Below are 21,083 nucleotides of genomic sequence, written 5' to 3' on the forward strand. Positions count from 1 at the left end.
GGAGGGTGACTGGGAGACCAACCTTTGGCGCAACTGCTCGGGCCCAGCCAGTTACCAGGTCTGCCCCTCTGTCAGGTCCCCTAAACTCTCAGCCCCTCTGTGTCCTTATGTCTAACATGTGGATGGTAATAGAGTCCACCTCCCAGCGTTATATAAGGATGAGACCTTGAGAAGAAACAGAGGATAGGGAAACCGAGGCAAGGAAGCAGAGAGAGAGACAAATGGAAGAGGAAGTCGATAGAAAGATATGAAAGGATGCAGTGTTCAGTGGGAAAAAACTTGGGGAGGGCAACTGTCCCCAAGCCAGACTCTTGCACCCACCTGCCGGTGGGCACCTCGAGGATCCAGTGAGGCATCGTGTTGGTGGAATGATGGAGTGACCAGGGGAGAGAGGCATAAGGAAGCAGAACCTCTGAAAAGGAGTGTGTTTGGGGAGCAGAGTGAAACAAAGGTCCTGGGAAGGTCTAGGAACCCTGGGACAAGGGAGGGAGCCTGGGGAGGGAAAAGGCAGTGAACCTAGGAAAGGAGAAGGGCAGAGGAGGGACAACCCAGCACGTCCAGAAGAAGCCAAGAGGTCAAGAGGGCCCCCTCCTCCCTTGAGCCCAGCAGACTTGGCTCTCTGTCTCTAGGGCCAGCATCGCCTCCAGGTCCCCCAGTGTCTGTGCGGAGAGGGTCTGTCAGCAGCTCAAATGCCTTTCACACTGATGGAAACCTGGCCCCTTAGCTGGACAGAGTCCAGTGTCCAGGAGTGACTGGGCTGGCAAGGGGCTCCTCCAAAGGTAAGGTCTCAGGGGACTCAAGGTTGGGGACAGACCCGCAGCCACACCCTATGGAGCCTGGACGAGAGTTCTGAGAGTGATTATGAAATGTCTGGTTGGGATGCCCTTGGGAGCAGATTCAAGGGGAAGGGATGCCAGAGTCAGTAGGTGTTGCTCAGATGGTAAGCCGTGTCCGACTCTTTTCAACCCCGTGGACTACAGCCTGCCTGTCCATGGAATTCTCCAGGCAAGAATACTGGAGTGGGTTGCCATCTCTTCTCCAGGGGATCTTCCCAACCCAGGGATTGAACCCAGGTCTCCTGCATTGCGGACAGGTTCTTTACCCTCTGAGCCACCAGGGACACACCCCTTAAAGTCAGTAGATTTAAAAAAAAAAAAACCTGATCAAAATTAGTCACTTAGTCGTGTATGGCTCTTTATGAACCCATGGACTGTAGCCCACCAACTTCCACTGTCTGTGGAATTCTCCAGGCAAGAGTACTGGAGTGGATCGCCATTTCCTGGGTTCAAATCCTGGCCCAGCCCCCATCACTGCCTGTGGGAACTCACATTATCTGGGAGCCTCAGTTCCCCCATCTATAAACTGGGGTGCCTTACCTGACACAGAGCCGCTGCTCAGCAGAGACTTGTCCCTTTTCTCATCCAACTACTTGTGCAGGGCACTCAGAGGGACGATCAGACAGTGCTGGCCGCTTGGGGCAGAATAGAAATATTAACTAGAGATTCTTCTGACTTCCCTGGGAAGATGGGGACAACATTGTGAATATGGACTTGGCAGTGTTGGGGGTGGGGAGCATCTTGTCATGAAAAGGGAGAAAGTAGGGGGCTTGAATACCAGAATACAGAGTCTGGAACTTTGCCCCACTTAAGCCTGAACTGTGTTTGTGGGATGATGGAGTGTGGCAGGCTGGGCTGGAGTGATGCTTTGGGGTAGAGATCACAGTTGGAGAGGAGGGTTTAACAACACAGGGGGCCGGCGGTGTTGTTTAGTTAGTGGCACATTCTCTTAGCACCTGCCAAACATCAGTCCTGTGCCATGCATGGGGCCTCACCTAGAGAGGAAACCAGAGCAGGAAGGGCAGGGCCCCTGAGCTGGGGCAGGGGTGGGGGGCATCTGAAAGTCCCAGTGCACAGAAGAACAGCGAGGAGATACAACAGGATGGACAGGGGACACCAGGAAGAGTTACAAAAGAAGAGCCAGATAAAGGGTTGGCCTCCCAGATTCTGTAACTCTGCTTCTCCAGCTGAGCTTGGCACACAGAGGCTAGCAGCCTAGGAAGGGAACAGCCTGACCTCACAGTGTGACCCTCCATTTCATCCATTACAAACTGGGGATAATACCAGCTCCTCATTACTGGCCTATGAGGGGGACCAGTGTTGTTCCCATCTTACAGATGAGGAAACTGAGGCTCTGAAGGCTCACGCAGTAGGAAGTAGCAGGGCCTGAGTGTTGCTGGCTGCCTTCGTCACCTGCCAGGACGAGTGCAAGCAGCCCTGCAAGCTTGGCCAAGACCCAGGGAAGTCCCAGGGCAGGCAGGCCTGGGGTTCAAGGGCACACCAGGAGGCCATTTGCTCCCGAGGAGACACAGTAGGATCAGGAGCATCTTTAGGCAGATGCCTGTTTGAATCCCATTTCTGTGGGAACTTGAACCTGTCACTTCACTCCTTTTCCTCATCTGTAAAATGAAGACTCTAAAAGTAACTATATTAAGTGTTTGCCTTTGGGGTTAGTGAAGTATTTGGTCTCATACACTGGGAAGGAAAATGGAAAACCTTGAAAAGCAAGCTATAAATAACACATGTGGCATGGTTGCAAGATAAAGAAGGGTGATTGGACTTCCCTGGTGGTCAAGGGGTTAAAATTCCGTGTTTCAACTTCAGGAGCCACAGGTTCCATCCTCCAGGTAACTAAGATCCTCCATGCCACCAGTGTGACCCCGCCCCCCAAAAGGGAGTGATTGAAAAGGCTCAGTGAAGGAAGTGACTTATTACCCAGAGATCTTCAGGAGATGACATGGGAGATGAAAGCAGCCCATTTAGGTGGAAAATAAAACTCTCAGAAGCAGTGCTTCTGACAAGGTAGAACGTTCAAGTCTTGGTGAAGACAGGAAGCTGGTCTTCATGGTCAGTGTTAGGACAATGTTTGCGGTCTTACAGTATGTTAAGGTAACGAAATGATTTTCTTTTCTCCAGGAAATCGATGCTTCTTTATTCCAACTGTAATTTTTTGGTTACTATTATCTAAGGAACTGTTCCTCTCCTCTCATGAAGAGAAACACTTTTCAGTCCCTAAGTTGATAAGAAGCAGTAAAAATCTTTTGATTTTGTGTGTTCAAGTAACATTCTGACCCTAGAGCATCAAGAGTTGGGGTAACAGTTCAGGATTTCAGGCACTGCTGGTGGGAAATAATTGGCACAGCTGTCATGAAGGAAGAATTGGAAATAACTGTTAAACAATTTGCCCAGTCACTCCACTTCTAGAAATATATTCTACACAAGTGCTTATACAGGTATGCGAAGATTTATAACAACGCTATGTAATCCTTAGAGCTTGGATTATCAAGCCAGATTGCCTGTATCCTAACTCTGCTGCTTATGAGCTGTGTGACTTTGGGCAAGTTAATTACTCTCCTTGTTCCTCGGTTTTCTCACCTGTCAAATGAGTGGAATAGTAGTTTCAAGTTCATAGGTGTGGGAGTCTGAATAATGCCCACTCAAAGATATCCACATCCTGATCCCTGGAACCTATGAATATGTTCCCTTATACAATCAAAGGGACTTCACTGTTTTGATTAAGTTAAGGGCCTTGCGATGGCGAGAGTATACTGGATTATCTGGGCCAGCCTGATGCAGTTACAAGGGTTCTTGTAAGAGGGAGGCAGGAGGATCACAGTGAGTAGTTGGATCAAGAAGGTGAAGTGATGGGAGGAAGAGGTCATGAGCCAAGGAAGGCAGGTGGCCTCTAGAAGCTGAAAAAGACAAGGAAACAGATTCTCTTGTGCAGCTTTCAGAAGGACACAGCCCTACCCACACCTTCATTTTAGATTTCTGACATCCAGACTGTAAGATAATAAATATGTGTTGTTTTAAGCCACGAAGATTGTGGCAATTCGTTACAGCAGCCATGGGAGCTAATACACTAGGCATGTTGTGAGGATTCCTGAGTTAATATGTGTAACTACTGCAGCTCAATAAAAGATAGCTCTTCTGTGCAGCAATCACAGGGCTGTTTGTAGTCATGGAAAACTGGAATAATCCAAATTCCATCAGGAATAGTGTGATTCACAACTCCATCCATACTACAGAAGCAGAACAATAGTTGCTAAGAAAGAGGCTGCTCTACAGGTACTGACAAGGAGAAATGATGATTGTGGCAGAGGTATTACAACTGTTTTCTGAGTGCTCACTGCCCCACAGGCACTGAACTAGGAGCTCTCCCTGCAGGATCTCGTCTGATCTTTGTAACAATGTACCGGATCTGTGCCAGTCAGAGGGGAAAAAAAAAGTGACTTTAATAGGGAAAGTCTAATATAAAGAATCATTAACTGTTTATATTAGCCTTAAAGTCTAATATAAGAATTATTTGGGCTTCCCTGGTAGCTCAGCTGGTTAAGAATCTGCTTGCAATGCAGGAGACCCCAGTTCAACTCTTAGGTTGGGAAGATCTGCTGGAGAAGGGATAGGCTACCCACTCCAATATTTTGGGGCCTCCCTTGTGGCTCAGCTGGTAAAGAATCTGCCTGCAATTTGATCTTTATAACAGTGTAGGGGATCTGTGCCAGAGAAAAACCACAAAGTGATTTGAACAGGAAAAGTCTAATATAAAGAATTATTAACTGTTTATATTATACATATTAAAGTCTAATATAAGAATTACTTATACTTTATAAATATATTTATTTTAAATAAATATATTATATTTATATTAAATATATTATATTTATATTTTTATAAATGTATATTATTTATACTCTGTGACCCCATGGACTATACAATCCATGGAATTCTCCAGGCCAGAATACTGGAGTAGACTGTCCCTTCTCCAGGGGATCTTCCCAACCCAGGGATCGAACCCAGGTCTCACACATTGCAGGCTGATTCTTTACCACCTGAGCCACAAGGGAAGCCCGTGTAAGACTTATATTAAAGTCTAATATAAAAATTATTTACAGGGGGTTGGGATAACCAGGAACTGACTAGTAAGAAGTAAAGAGAACTCTAAAGGGCACAGGAATAGCAAATATAAGTAGCAGCTCCCATCCCCAGGGCTGGGCTGAGATCCAGACCTGTTGGAGAGGGAATGGCTGGGGCTCATTGGATGGTAGAGAAGTTACTCAAATGCTGTGCACGCCCCATGAAACTTGCTGGAAAACTACCCCCTACGATGCTGGGAAAAACTGTTCATGAAGAGTCTCCCTAGAGGCGTTCCACTCCTCCCAGGTTGCGGGCTAAGGGCTGCTGGCCACCTGCACTGCAGAGACCCAGTGCTGTAAAAGCTGCCTCAGGAAGCTGAGCTGGGGAGGCTGGGCCCCCTGCGGAAGTCCGCCGAGATGCTCATCAAAACCCGGAAGTAAAACCTTTTCCTCAAGCAGTGTCTGTTAGCGCCCTCTACTGGCAAAATTTAACACTCTGCCATCTGGCAAAGGAAAAAAAAAAGGTAAAGGGCCTGGATTCATACTCACAGAGAAGGCAAACATGATAAATTTGGAGCTGAGAGTCAATAAATTAATAACTGGAACGGAATCACTAGTTTGACTTTTACAAGTAAGGAAACTGAGGCTCCAGCGAAGGGAAACGGTACAACCAGTGCTAGGATTTGCTTTGCTCTTGTTCAGTGGCGAAGTCGTGTCTGACTCTTTGCGACCCCAAGGACTGTATCCCACCAGGCTTCTCTGTTCTCCACTATCTCCCAGAGATTGCTCAAATTCATATCCATTGAGTGGGTGATGCTGCCTAACCATCTCATTCTCTGCCACCCCCTTTTCTTTTTGCCTTCAAACTTTCCCAGTATTAGGGTCTTTTCCAATGAGTTGGCTCTTTGCATCAGGTGGCCAAAGTATTGGAGCTTCAACATCACCTACAGTCCTTGCAATGAATATTGCTTTGTTCTACAAGGTGATTAAAAAGCAGGTTGCAAAATTATCCACGTTATATCATTGTGGTGATAACTCCACTAACCTTAAACGTGCACAGACATACTCTCCAGCATGAAGGAATGTATACTGAATGTCAGTGGTTTCCTCTAGGATGCAAGGATTACAGGGAGTCCTCCTATATATTCCTAGGTTGACGGTAGAAAATTGATGTCTTTAGAAGAACTAAAGAGCCTCTTGATGAAAGTGAAAGAGGAGAGTGAAAAAGTTGGCTTAAACCTCAACATTCAGAAAACTAAGATCATGGCATCCGGTCCCATCACTTCATGGCAGATAGATGGGGAAACAGTGGGAAAAGTGGCTGACTTTATTTTTCTGGGCTCCAGAATCACTGTAGATGGCGATTGCAGCAATGAAATTAAAAGATGCTTACACCGTGGAAGGAAAGTTATGACCAACCTAGACAGTATATTCAAAAGCAGAGACATTACTTTGCCAACAAAGGTCCGTCTAGTCAAGGCTATGGTTTTTCCAGTGGTCATGTATGGATGTGAGAGTTGGACTATAAAGAAAGCTGAGTGCTGAAGAATTGATGCTTTTGAACTGTAGTGTTGGAGAAGACTCTTGAGAGTCCCTTGGACTGCAAGGAGATCCAACCAGTCCATCCTAAAGGAGATCAGTCCTGGGTGTTCATTGGAAGGACTGATGTTGAGGCTGAAACTCCAATACTTTGGCCACCTGATGCAAAGAGCTAACTCATTGGAAAAGACCCTGATGCTGGGAAAGATTGAGGGCAGGAGGAGAAGGGGACGACAGAGAATGAGATGGTTGGATGACATCATCAACTTGATGGACATGGGTTTGGGTGGACTCCAGGAGTTGGTGATAGACAGGGAGGCCTGGCATGCTGCGGTTCATGGGGTTGCAGAGTCGGACGCTACTGAGTGACTGAACTGAACTGAATTTATCAAAAAATAGTGAAATATTGGCAAATTTATAAGTGCAACATAATATTTATTTCTGAGATGTGATGTTTGAAGTTTTCACAATATGTGAATTCCTTTTGTAAACCGGAAATTATGTATATATGTATATATACATTTATACTTACATATATGTGTATGTATACATATGTGTATACATATAATTTCATTGTATATGTGTAATTATATATTTTTCATTATAAAAACATATATAATGTGAAAGTGAAAGCCGCTCAGTTGTATCTGACTCTCTGCGACCCCATGGACTATACAGTCCATGGAATTCTCCATGCCAGAATACTGGAGTGGGTAGCCTTTCCCGTCTCCAGGGGATCTTCCCCACCCAGGGATGGAACCCAGATCTACCACATTGCAGGTGGATTCTTTACCAGCTGATGTAAAAGAACATATTATACATACATGTAGGTTTTGGAAAGTCTCCCCTCCAACTGTCTCTCTCTTTTCTTTTTTTTTAATTTTATTTTATTATTTTTTTTGTTTTTAATTTTAAAAATGTATTTATTTATTTAGTTTTGGTTGCATGGGGCCTTCATTCCTGTGCGTGAGCTTTCTCTAGTTGCAGCTAGCGGGGGCTACCCTTTGTCGTGGTGTGTGGACTTCTCATTGAACTGGTTTCTCCTGTAGTGGAGCACAGGCTCTAGAGCGCGGCTTCAGTAGCTGTGCTGCATGGGCTTAATTGCTCCACAGACATGTAGGATTTTCCCAGATCAGGGACCGAACCCATGTCCCCTGCATTGGCAGGCAGATTGCTATCTGCTGCACCACCAGGGAAATCTAACTGTCTTTTGCCAGCAGTAGTATCTTCCCCTACAATACAATAGAAACTTTAACTAACAGAGATCCAAAGACTTCAGAGGAAACTATTTCTCATTTAGCTCACTGCAAGATCCCAAGAGCTACTTGCTAATGGTCCATGCTTTGTTTCTTGATGACTTACCACAGGATAAAACCATCAGTTGTGTTTTTTCTACTTATTTTATGAGATTTAAGTCATGAAACAGAAAAAAAAAATGCTATTAAACAATGGTGGGTTTTTTGTGGCAGTTACCCAAATGTCATTTTAGAAAGTATTTCAATTGTGCTTTGTATTAAGTCTAAAAATTGATAATTAAAGAAAGCATTTAGGGACTTCACTGGTGGTTCAGTGGTTAAGACTCCATGCTTCTACTGCAGGAAGCATAGGTTTGATCCGTGGATGGGGAACTAAAGATCCCACATGCCATGCTGCTGCTGCTGCTAAGTCGCTTCAGTTGTGTCCGACTCTGTGCGACCCCATGGACTGCAGCCCACCAGGCTCCCCCATCCCTGGGATTCTCCAGGCAAGAACACTGGAGTGGGTTGCTATTTCCTTCTCCAATGCATGAAAGTGAAAAGTGAAAGTAAAGTCGCTCAGTCGTGCCTGACTCTTAGCAACCCCATGGAATGCAGCCCACCAGGCTCCTCCGTCCGTGGGATTTTCCAGGCAAGAGTGCTGGAGTGGTTGCCATTGCCTTCTCCAAACATGCCATGTGGCATAGCCAAAAAAAAAAAGTTAATTTACTCACTCAAAAGAGAAGAAGAAGAAGAAATATCTCATATCAATAACTTCAATGTCTATCTTAAGACATCAGAAAAAGAGAAAACTAAGCCTACAGCAAGTGGAAGGAAGGAAATAATAAAGATGAAAGTGGGAATTGGGAGTGGGGAGTGGGAAAATTGATTGAAGGGGGTCAAAAGGTACAAATTTCCAGTTATAAAATTAACAAGCTGTGGGGAGATACTGTAGAGCATGGTGACTATAGTTTATAATACTGTATGGCATATTTGAAAGTCGGTAAGAGAATGGATCTTGAAACTTCTTGTCTCAAGACAAAAATGGTTTGCAATCCCAATGAAAAATAAATGCAAGAAGGTAAATTGATTGTCTGAGCAGTCTTTACAAATAGCTGATACCACTTTAAAGACAGAATGTGAAGAGGAACTAAGTGCCTCTTGATGAGGGGGAAAGAAGAGAATGAAAAAGCTTCCTTGAAACTCAACATTAAAGAAACAAAGATCATGGCATTCAGTCCCATCATTTTGTGGCAAATAGAAGGAGTAAAAGTGGAAGCAGTGACAGATGTTATTTTCTTGGGCACCAAAATCACTGGGGACAGTGACTCCAGCAATGAAATTAAAAGACGCCTGCTCCTTGGAAGGGAAGTGACGACAAACCTAAACAACATGTTAAAAAGCAGAGACGTCGCTTTGCGGACAAAAGTCCATATGGTCAAAGCTGTGGTTTTTCCGGTAGTCATGTACAGATGTGAGAGTTGGGCCCTAAAGAAGGCTGAGCAGCAAAGAATTGATGCTTTCAAATTGTGGGGCTGGAAGAGATGTTTGAGAGTCCCTTGGACAGCAAAGGAGATCAAACCAGACAATCCTAAAGGAAATCAACCCTGAATATTCATTAGAAGGACTGATGCTGAAGCTGAAGCTCCAATACTTTGGTCACTTGATGTGGAGAGTCAATTCATTGGAAAAGATCCTGATCCTGGGAAGGATTGAAGGCAGGAGGAGCAGGGAGCAGCAGAGAATGAGATGGATGGTATCACCAACTCAATGGACTTGAATTTGAGCAAATTCCAGGAGACAGTGGAGGACAGAAGAACCTGGTGCGCCAAAGTCCATGGGGTCACAGAGTCAGACACGACTTAGCAACTGAATAACAATGGTAATGGATGATAACTGAACTATTTCGGTGATCATTTTGCTCTCTCTCTGTATATAATTGTTATGTTGTACATCTGAAACAAAAAATTAAGTCTATTTCTCAATAAAATAGAAAAAGATTTAAAATTTTTAACTTTATTTGAAATTAATGAAATAGAAAATAGAAAAACATAAAATTAATGAAATAGAAAATAGAAAAACAAAAGAGAAAAATTAACGAAACCAAAATCTAGTTCTTTGAAGATATCAGTAAATTTGAAAAACCTTTAGCTGGGTTGACTAAGGAAAAAGAAGATTCAAATTAATAGAATCAAAAGTGGAAAAAGGGACTGTATTAATGACTTTATAGAAATTTAAAAAAGATTATAAAGGAATACTATAAGTAATGTATGTCAATAGACTAGATAACTTAGGTGAAATGGACAAATTTTTAGATGATACAAACTCCCAAAATTGACTCAAGAAGAAATGTGTGCACGCATGCTAAGTTGCTTCAGTTACATCCAACTCTGCGAGCCTATGGACCCACCAGGCTCCTCTGTCCGTGGGATTCTTCAGGCAAGAATACTGGGTTGCTATCCTCCTCCGGGGATCTTCCCGACCCAGAGATTGAACCCAAATCTCTGTCTCTCCTGCACTGGCAGGTGGGTTCTTTACCATTAGTGCCACCTGGGAAACCCCCAAGACAAAATAAACAATGTGAATAGATCTATAACAAGTAGAGATTGAATTAATAATCAAAACCAATTCCCTGGCAGTCCAGTGGGTAGGACTCCACACTTTCACTGCTGAGGTCCCCGGTTTGATCCTGATCAGGGAACTAAGATCCCACAAGCCGCCTGCGTGGTGTGGTCAAAAAAAAAAAAAACCCTGCACACACAGAAAAATCCAGGCCCAGATGATTTAGATGGTAACTTTCACCAAACATTTAAAAAAGAATATCAATTCTTCACAAATACACAATCTCAACCAGAATTCCATAGGGCTTCTTTGCAGAAATTAACAAGCTGATTTTAAAATTCACATGTGATTGCAAGGGATTCAAAGTAGCCAAAACAATCCTGAAAAAGAACAAAGTTGGAGGATTCACTCTTCCTGATTTCAGAACTTACTCCAAGGCAATAGTAAGCAAGAAAGTGTGGTGTCATAAGGATAAACATACAGAGAAATGGAATAGAATTAAGAGTTCTGAAAAACCTTGAATGTGGTGGTAGTTACACAGGTAATTTGTCAGAGCTCATCAACCTACATCCTTAAAAGACATGAATTTTATTGTATGTAAACATAGAGTTGAGTTAAAAAAAAAAAAATGCCTCCTGGTTCAAAGAAGAAACCAAAATACAATACAATGTTCAGCATTTCACCCAGCCAGAGGGGTTTTACATTTACCCACAATAGACTGTGGTGTTTGACAAAGTGCCATTGTAGCTGCTTTTGGCTTATCTGATGCTGTTTGTTTGTAGATAAAATTGTTTCCCAACTGCTTCCTGTGGGAGTCTTGGAAGGAGTCCTTGGTTTGAGGTGGGGAAGATGGAACCAGGTAGTGAGATCGGGCAATCACGGAAGGCCCCTCAGTCAGGTGATGGAGCTCGACTCTGGGAGAAAACGAGGTGGGTGGCAGGATCAGATTTGCACATTAGAAGCGTCTATCAGGCCACAGCCTGGGAAAGGACTGGAAGGGGTAAAATTATCATGTAGAGAACTCTCAGGAAGGGTTGTAGATGTGCAGTCCAGGGAGCTGGTGGCTGGACCAGGGCAGAGGCAGTGGGCAGTGGGAGGCATGGGTGATGCTGAAGCTGGGCAGGAGGTGGAGAGTCAGGAGGAAGAAGAGAATCTGGGGTGGGGAGCAGGAGAGGGGAGAGTCACACAGAAGGAGAGAGGCCCAAGGACCGCATGGGGCAGAGAGGTGGGGTACTTTGTGAGCAGGGTAATGGTATTGTAGCCACATGTTCTGGGAAACAAACTCACTCAGAAGGACAATGCAGATAGTGGAGTGCAGTTTATTACACCGGCGGGCCCAAGGCAGAGTCTCCTCTTAGCCAAGGAGCCCGACCAGTTTTTGTGAAAACCTTATGTACCCAAAGTGTACATGCCCAAACCCACTTCCCCAAATTCCCTGAAACTAGTCTGAACAAAGGAAAAGATACAATCAAAGTTAAACCCGTGATTCATATGCCTTAAGCCTAGGTAGTTAACAGTGGACAGTTATCAACAGGCCTGTGGTCATACCCCAATAAGCATAATAAAATTTATGATTCTATTGGGTTACACAGATGTACGAGCCCTGGGGCTCTTCCATCCGGGGGGGTCTGGTTTTCCAGTTGGTATTGTTAGGTACGCAGAATAGGGACAAGGAGTCCAAAATGGCGGTGGCTAAAAGACAAGGAAGGGAAAAACCCTTGAAAATAGAACAAAAGAAGGTCCGGAGTGAGGACCTCAGGTAAAACAAACAACACTCCTGGCTGGCCCAATTTACATAGGACAGGCCCAGGGAGAGATAAATGTATAAAAAGAGGAGACAAAGGTAGCACTCGAGCTCACTCGTTGCCCTGGGGTGTTCTTCTCTTCACGTCTTAGGATCTACGTGCCCTCACACCTCAGAGATGGATTTTCCTGCTATCTTCTAAATAAAATAGAGCTGTAACACTGATATGTCTAAGAGCTATAACATGGTCCTTTCGAGACCTGAGAGCTGTGACACGATGAGGGGGCTTTAATGTCCGTCACTCCGAATCTTTGTTGTGACCAAAGAACCAAGGAACATACATTCGCGTGACAGTACGTCATTTCCATAGATACTGGGCATATAGCTCAAAGTCCACAGTCCGGCCCAAGAAGGAGTCCTGCTTTCAAGATGGAGCCTGTTCTGCCTGTCTCCTCCTTCAATGGCAGACAGCTCTGAGGACTGAAACTGGGGCAATGTAGGATGCCAAGAGCTTCATCCTTGGGAGATTCCCATCTGGAGATTCCTCAAATGGCCCAGAGGAACCAGAAGCAACCTGTGAGGACTCAGGGTCCAAGAAGGCAGAATGTGGGACAGAGGCAGTTTCTGAAAAGCAACAACTGAATCCAGACAACATCTTCAGATGCTGAGAAGTGAGGGCTACTGAAAGTGCCATACCAGCTCAACTGGCTGTGAAAGCAGACAGTGAAATAAAGATATTTCAAACAAAGGCTCTAAGTATTTACCACTCAGAAATCCTTGCTGAGAGAACTTCCAGAACCTTAGGAAGAAGGACCTTGGGACTTGGTGGTTCAGTGGCTAAGACTCCATGCTCCCAAGGCAGGAATCCTGGGTTCAATCCCTGGTCAGGGAACTAGATCCCACAAGCCACAACTCAGAGTTTGCATGCCACAACTAGGGCAGACCTCATGTAGCCAAATAAATATTTTTTAAAAAAGGACCTTGAGTCCAGAAGGAAGAAATAGGATCCAAGAAAGCAATGGGGAGCTGAGCAGCTGGGGCACAAGTAGGCCATTGTGAAAAATCAGTGTCCTGGGTACAAATGTATGAAGTGAAGTGAAAGTCGCTCAGTTGTGTCCAACTCTTTGCAACCCTCTGGACTCTACAGTCCATGGAATTCTCCAGGCCAGAATACTGGAGTGGGTAGCTATTCCCATTCTCTAGGGGATCTTCCCAACATAGGGATCAAACCCAGGTCTCCCGAATTGCAGGCAGATTCTTTTTTTTTTCTTTTTTAAATAATTTTTGTTGTTGCTGCAGGTGGATTCTTTACCAGCTGAGCCACAAGGGTAGCCTACTCCAGCAGATCCCTTCTCTAGCAAATCTTCCCAACCTGGGAATTGAACTGGTCTCTCCTGCATTGCAGGCAGATTCTTTACCAGCTGACCTACCAGGGAAGCCCTTGTATGCTGCTGCTGCTGCTGCTGCTGCTAAGTCGCTTTAGTCGTGTCTGACTCTGTGCGACCCCATAGACGGCAGCCCACCAGGCTCCGCCATCCCTGGGATTCTCCAGGCAAGAGTACTGGAGTGGGGTGCCATTGCCTTCTCCAAGCCCTTGTATGAATGACACCAAAAGATTAGAAATAAGTGCAAGTCGTGAAAAGTGAAAGTGTTAGTCGCTCAGTCATGCCCATGTCTTTGTGACCCCGTGGATTGTAGCCCACCTAGCCCCTCTGTCCATGGAATTCTCCAGGCAAGAATTCCGGAATGGGTTGCCATTCTCTTCTCCAGGGGATCTTCCCAACCCAGGGATCGAACCCAGGTCTCCTGAATTGCAGGCAGATTCTTTACCATCTGAGCCACCAGGGAAGCTTTGGAAGGAGAGGAAAAAAGAAATCAAGAGAAAGTGAATGTTGGGGAGGCCCAAGAAAAGATCTGGAGTGGGGATTGGGGTGGGGCGGGCCCCATAGCTCAGGGGTGACATAGAGTAGGTTGGGAACCATGATCACCTGGAATTGAGGATGTAACTCCACGGATGGACACTTTCAGCCTCCTGTCTTGGCTCTCCCTTGGCCTGACGTTCCCCCTGTCCTTGCATGAGTGAGTCCCAACATTTTGTCAAGATTGAATTCAGATGCCTGCTTCTCCAGGAAGCCTACCCTCCTCCCAGCCCTGAGGCTCCTGGCCTGACCCTAAGGGCCTGTGCACCCAGCGTTAGTGAGCATGTCAGGGCTGATGGTGTTAGGGCCCATGCCTACTCTGTCACCAGGCCCAGGCCCAGCTGGCTGGCGAATGTGCTGAGAATGTAAGTTGGGTGTGTGCCAGGCTGCCTGGGTTCAAACCTCAGTGCAGTGACTACTGATGGTGTGTGGATGACTGTTATGAGCGGGTGAGTGCAGGCAGGATGGGACAGCCTAGTGAGGCAAAGGGATGAAGGGATTGCACTGTCTCCAGGTGGCCTGGCTCCACATGGGCAGAAATGAGTGCAGCTTGAGCTACCTGTTTGACTGTCAGTTGCTTGAGCCAGGGAATGCCTGGTTCCCAGTAACACCATTTCAGCACTGGCCTGGGAACCTGTCAGCTTCTGCCACCACCCTCGCCCTCCCCCAGCAGCACTTCTCTGGGGAAAGTGGCCCAGGTCAGATGAGGGTGAGACACCCCCATCCCCCTCTGCTCTACATGCTCGCATCTTCCTTCCCAGGTTTGTTGGCCGCCTACCACCCTGCACCCCTACTGCCATTGTTCCAGGTTCCAGGTATAGCCCTTTTGACTCCACCTTCCCTGGTGGCTCAGACGGTAAAGAATCTGCCTGCAACACAGGAGACCGGTGTTCAATCCCTGGGTTGGGAAGATCCCCTGAAAAAGGAAAAGACAACCCACTCCAGTATTCTTGCCTGGAAAATCCCATGGACAGAGGAGCCTGGCAAGCTACAGTCCACAGGGTCACAAAGAGTTGGACATGACTGAGCGACTAATGATGCCCTTTCAGGGCACTTGGGCTGCCAGGAGGCCTGGTGTGGTTTCTTTCCCTGGTGGGAAGAGGAGGGGACGACCACACTGTTTGCTGGGTATTGGCAGTGTCCGTATGACAGGTTTGTGATGCTGAATCCCAGTGGTGCCTTCAGAGTTCCAATCCCTGGTCACAGGCGCCAAGGTGGGCTAGGGGGGAGGGTGGCTTCCAGGGAAGAATTTTAGGCTGAGGAACTAAGGCCAGGCAGCTGGTCTGGCCAGGGCAAGTCATCCCAGGTCATCTCATGGAGTTTGGGGTTTTAAATGCCATCTGCATCCCTCACCACAGTGGGGACCCTCCCCTTTGCCCAGCCCAGATGTCTAACAGACTCAAACAGCTCTCCATGTCCCCAGCTAGCTCAGCAACTCCACCCTTCCAGACCAGAAGCCAAGGTAACCCCAATGCTTCTGCTCCCATCCCCGAAGGCCACCAGCATGGGGACTGGGGCTCCAGTCACCTGGCACTGCCACCTCCGCTGCCCCTCCCCCAGCCACAGGCCACCAGCCTCTGTTGCTGGGTCCTAAGGCAACTGATGTCCCCTGCAAGCCCCTGTTCTCCAGCCCCTAGAGAGATCTTTAGAGAAGGTAAGGCAGGTCACCTGGCTCCACTGCTCAAGACCCTCCAACAGTTCCCACTTCACTTAGCATCCTGCCTTAGGCCTGCAAGTCTAGGACCACCCGTTCTGTTTCCACTCTGCCCACTCTCAGGCTTGGCAGGACTGCCGTCCAAAGCTGAGTGCTCTCGGCTCAACCAAATCTGATCCATGATTCCATTTGTTCCAGATTGTTCCCAACTGTTGTGTTGAGTTCAGTAATGAATCTCTTTCCCTGGATGTTGAATTAGTTGTTGATGTTGTAACGTAAGAATGTGTCGATTTGATGTGTTTCTTGGTTAAAAAAAAAAGTCACTATATCTCGCTGTACTATTTTTGCAATTTTTCTATAAGTCTAAAAGCAGTATAAAAAAGGTTATGAAGATACAAAAGAAAGGGGATTTGCTGGCAGCCCCATGGTTAGGACCCCACGCTCTCAATGCCAGGAGCCTGGGTTCAAGCCCTGATGGGGGAACTGAGATCCCACAAGCTGCGTGGTGCAGCCAAAAAATAGTCACTGTCAAAAACTTCCTTAATTTTGTAAGAGCTGCTCTGGCAAGTGTGCAACAACACCAGGGGCTGTGACCAGGGCTCTCACATGCACACGTGTACATGCACATCTGTTCAGGACGATATGGTCCTCCTGTTTTAGTGGAGTGAGCCAGAGCATGGTCGTGAGTCGGTGCCCAGGTAGGGCTTGGATGGGAACCAAGACACAGGCTCCAGGAGGTTGGGGATCATGCACGATGGGGGCTCCAGGCAAGACGGCCCAGATGAGGGCTGAGGGAGGGGGCTGAACCTCGAAGGAGTGGGATTCACCCTGGAGATTGGTGAGGACAGAGAGTATTCTAGAAAGGGGGAAAGGCATGAGGGAAGGCCAGAGACAGGACAGGAGAAGATGTGTGTGGGTGTGAGTGGTTCCTGTAGGGGGAAGGAAAGACTGCCGGTCAAGTGGGGTGTGGGTATCAGAGGTTGGGTGGAGGCCGGTGAGGTGGGCACAGCTGGAATCGGCAAGGGAACCCTAACAGGGAATCTGTGAAAACAGGATCAAGGAGCAGAGATGGGTCTGGAACACACCCCGTCAGCCCAACCTTGGGGAAGTGACAAGGAGGGCTCTACTTCAAGTCTTGAGCTGCTCAAGACAGTCCACTCTTTCTCTTTGCATCCCCAGCATCTGGTCAGTGTTTGGCACACAATAAGTGAACGAGAAATGCTAGTTCATGTGTGTGCACTTTATTTTACAGTTTATCAATGTACAATAAAGTGCAAGTAACTGAAGTACGTAATTGGATAACTTCTGACATAAATGTACATCCTTGAAACCCACGATCCAGGCCATGAACATCTTCATTACTCCCAGGGTTTCCCTGTGCTCCTTTGTAACTCCTAGTCAGCTGTTTTATTTTTTTAATCATTTCTCATGCTTTTCGGTTGCACTGGATGTTTGTTGCTATGTGAGGGCTTTGTCCAGCTGCATAAGTGGAGGCCACTCTTCATTGTGGTGCAGGCTTCTCACCGTGGGGGCTTCTCTCCTTACGGGGCACAGGCTCTGGGCTCACGGGCTTTAGTAGTCGCAGCCCCTGGGCTCAGTAGTTGTGGCACATGGGCTTCATTGCTCAGCGGCATGTGGGATCTTCCCGAACCAGAGATTGAAACTGTGCCCCCTGCATTGGCAGGCAGATTCTTACCCACTGTACCACCAGGGAATTCCTTGGCTGTTATTTTAGATTAGTTTTTATTTTTGAAAAATTTTGTATACATGGAACTGGACTGTATGTACTTTTTTTTTTGACAGTGTCACTGACTTTGCAGGATCTCAGTTTCCCAACCAGCGATTGAAACTGCACCCTTGGCAGTGAAAGGTCCTAACCAGTGGACTGCCAGGGAATTCCCTGTATGTATTTTTTTAAAACTGGCTTCTTCTTCACAATGTAATTATTTTGAAATTTCTCCATGTTACTGTACACATTAGTGATTTGTTGAAGATTTAAAACTTCTACTCTGAAAACACAGGCTTCCCTCGTAGCTCAGTTGGTAAAGAATCTGCCTGCAATGCAGGAGACCTGGGTTCAATTCCTGGGTCAGGAAGATCCCCTGGAGAAGGAAATGGCAACCCACTTCAGTGTTCTTGCCTGGAAAATTCCACGGACAGAGGAGCACGGCCGGCTCCAGTGCATGGAGTTCCAAGAGTTGGACACAACTTAGCGACTAAACCACCACCACTCTGAAAAGACAGTTACAAAAAAATGAAAAGTCAAGGCAGATACTGAAAGAAAATATATTGAAAATATACATTGACAAAGAACTTAAACCTGATAAATGTAAAAGCTCTTACAATTCAGCAATAAAAAGATAAACATCCCAATAACACTGGCAAAAAACCCTGAATAGACACTGCTGCTGCTGCTAAGTCGCTTCAGTCGTGTCCAACTCTGTGCGACCCCATAGACGGCAGGCCACCAGGCTCCCCCATCCCTGGGATTCTCCAGGCAAGAACACTGAAGTGGGTTGCCATTTCCTTCTCCAATGCATGAAAGTGAAAAGTGAAAGTGAAGTCGCTCAGTCGTGTCTGACTCCTAGCGACCCCATGGACTGCAGCCCACCAGGCTCCTCCGTCCATGGGATTTTCCAGGCAAGAGTGCTGGAGTGGGGTGCCATTGCCTTCTCCATGAATAGACACTACACCTAAGAAAATATATAAATGGCAAGTAAGCACACGAAAAGATTCTAAACATCATTAGTCATGCTGTCGTTCAGTGCTAACTCATGTCCAACTCTTTGCTACACCATGCACTACAGCACACCAGGCTCCTGTATCCTCCACTATCTCCCAGAATTTGTTCAAATTCATGTGCATTGAGTCGGTGATGCCATCCAACCATCTCATCCTCTGTCGTCCCCTTCTCCTCCTGCTTCAATCTTTCCCAGCATTAGAGTCTTTTCCGATGAGCCAGTTCTTTGCATCAGGTGACCAAAGTATTGGAGTTTCAGCTTCAGCATCAGTCCTTCCAATGAATATTCAGGAGTGATTTCGTTTAGGATTGACTGATTTGATCTCCTTTCAGTCCAAGGGACTTTCAAGAATCTTCTTCAGCACCACAGTTCAAAACCATAAACTCTTTGGTGCTCAGCCTTCTTTATGGTCCAACTCTCACATCTGTACACAGCTACTGGAAAAACCCTAGCTTTGACTATATGTTCTCTGTTGGCAAAATGATGTCTCTGCATTTTAATATGCTGTCTAGGTTTGCCATAGCATCCCTTCCAATGAGCAAGAGTCAGAATGCAAATTAAAATCACAATGAGATATCGCTACGTATTCATGAGAATAGCTAAAATTTAAAGATATGATCAAACCATATGATGGTGAATATCGAGCAACTGGAACTTTCATACACTATTGGTGAGGATCCAAAACGGTACAACCACTTTGGAAAATAGTTTGGAAATTTCTTAAAAACTACTTATATACCTACCATACAACATACCAAGAAAAAGGAAAATTTATATCCACAGAGACTTGTAAGCAGCGTTCATAACATCTTTAGTCATAATTAGAAAAAATGGGAAAAGACTCAAATGATGATATCCATGCAATGGAATACTGTTGCTATTGTTCAGTCGCTCCATCATGTCCAACTCTTTGTGACCCCATGGACTGCTGCATGCCAGGCTTCACTGTCCTTCACCATCTCCTGGAGCTTGCTCAAACTCATGTCCATTGAGTCTGTGATGCTACCCAACCATCTCATCCTCTGTCGTCCCCTTCTCCTCCTGCCTTCAGTCTTTCCCAGCATCAAGGTCTTTTCCAATGAGTTGGCTCTTTGCATCAGGTGGCCAAAGTATTGGAGTTTCAACTTCCGCATCAGTCCTTCCAATGAATATTCAGGAGTGATTTCCTTTAGGATTGACTGGTTGGATCTCCTTGCAGTCCAAGGGACTCTTTAAGAGTCTTCTCCAGCACCACAGTTCAAAAGCATCAATTCTTTGGTGCTCAGCCTTCTTTATGGTCCAACTGTCACATCCATACATGACTACTGGGAAAACAATAGCTTTGACTGCCGGGAGCCAGCATGGGAGATCCCACCCATGACAAGGTCATGCGGAAGAGACCTGACAGGCAAGGTGGATCAGGACTCGAGGGACTCCCTGGACCTGCTTGAGCATCTACCCCGAAACCAAAGTCTGTCTGTCTACTGTTTACTATATTATGCCTTTCACCAACTCTTCTGACATTAGCAGGGGGCTGTTCCCGACCACCTTTCTCTGAAAAAAATCAACTTAGGGCTCTAATTAATAAGTCTCCTGGGCGTGAAAGGAGTATCTCAATTCATTTTAGCTTGCTTGACAGGTTTATCCATACTCTTGCAACTAACACAAATAATTGCTCACAACTCCCCAACCATGAAAGGCACGGGAAGCCTAAGCATTCTAAAAGTCCTAATGAGCATAGAGCCCTTTGAGAGATGAAAAATTATTAGATAGTACTAATGAAGGGTTTCATTGTTGAGCCAATGCTTGCTGCCAAGTCTCCACATCCCTTACCCACTGTGTGCCTGAGAGTGCATTAATTAATATAGTTGAAATGTAGGAAAAACAAGTAGTAGCCTTGACATTAGCAACATAAGACCCTGAGTTAATGAGCTCTTTCTTTGTTGTAACCCATTATACCTTTGCTCTATGAAATGTAACTTTATTTAGTACTTTTTTGAGGGTGATGCAGATTGGAAAAATAAAGAAAAAACACTTTAAAAGAGAAAACAAGTTTTCTGGTTGACCAAGCTTTATCAGGAAAGAGTCATAAAATGTTGGCAGGCCACAGGGCCAGAAGATAATGTACATAACACAACTACTACTACTACTAAGTCGCTTCAGTCGTGTCCGACTCTGTGCAACCCCATGGACTGCAGCCCACCAGGCTTCTCCATCCATGGGATTCTCCAGACAAGAACACTGGAGTGGGTTGCCATTTCCTTCTCCAATGCATGAAAGTGAACAGTGAAAGTGAAGTCGCTCAGTCGTGTCCGACTCCCAGTGACCCCATGGACTGCAGCCTACCAGGCTCCTCCATCCATGGGATTTTCCAGGCAACAGTACTGGAGTGGGGTGCCATTGCCTTCTCCCACATAACACAAAGGCCCTTGTAAATGAAAAGGTATGCAGAAAACATCCTGGTCCCAAAGAAGGTGAAACTGATGTAATGTTGAGCTGACTCTGCATGACTTTGTATCTTTCACTTCTGGAAATGTGTAACTCAGGGTATAAAAGCTCCTTTTGAAAATAAAGCTGCGGATCCCATTTCACCAGAGCTCTCGTCTCTGTGTCTTTCTTTCTCTCTTTCTCCTTTTTTTTTAGGCTGATTCCCTGGAGCACAGAGGCTCTCTGAGTTCACTTTTTTGCCTGGGCTTCTAAGACCCAATCGAGAAAGCGCTCTGCGTCTTCGCCCCATTGAGAGGGCGCCTGAGGCCTCCGTGAACAGAGCAAGTCCCGTGTCAGGGGCTTTATTGGCT

At 46.0% G+C, this 21,083-nt stretch overlaps 1 protein-coding gene across 1 annotated transcript in view; it reads right to left on the minus strand.

Moving 5' to 3' along the window:
- SCYL1 (SCY1-like 1 (S. cerevisiae)) overlaps window positions 1-356 on the minus strand; it is an 11,520-nt gene extending 11,164 nt beyond the window's left edge. The window contains exon 1 of the mRNA XM_010837851.1: window positions 336-356. Within this exon, the coding sequence (XP_010836153.1) occupies window positions 336-356 (21 nt within the window). The remainder of the gene's footprint in view (window positions 1-335) is intronic.
- Window positions 357-21,083: the final 20,727 nt, after the last annotated feature.

Source organism: Bison bison, unplaced genomic scaffold (assembly GCF_000754665.1).
Source record: "Bison bison bison isolate TAMUID 2011002044 unplaced genomic scaffold, Bison_UMD1.0 scf7180017864080, whole genome shotgun sequence".
NCBI lineage: Eukaryota > Metazoa > Chordata > Mammalia > Artiodactyla > Bovidae > Bison > Bison bison.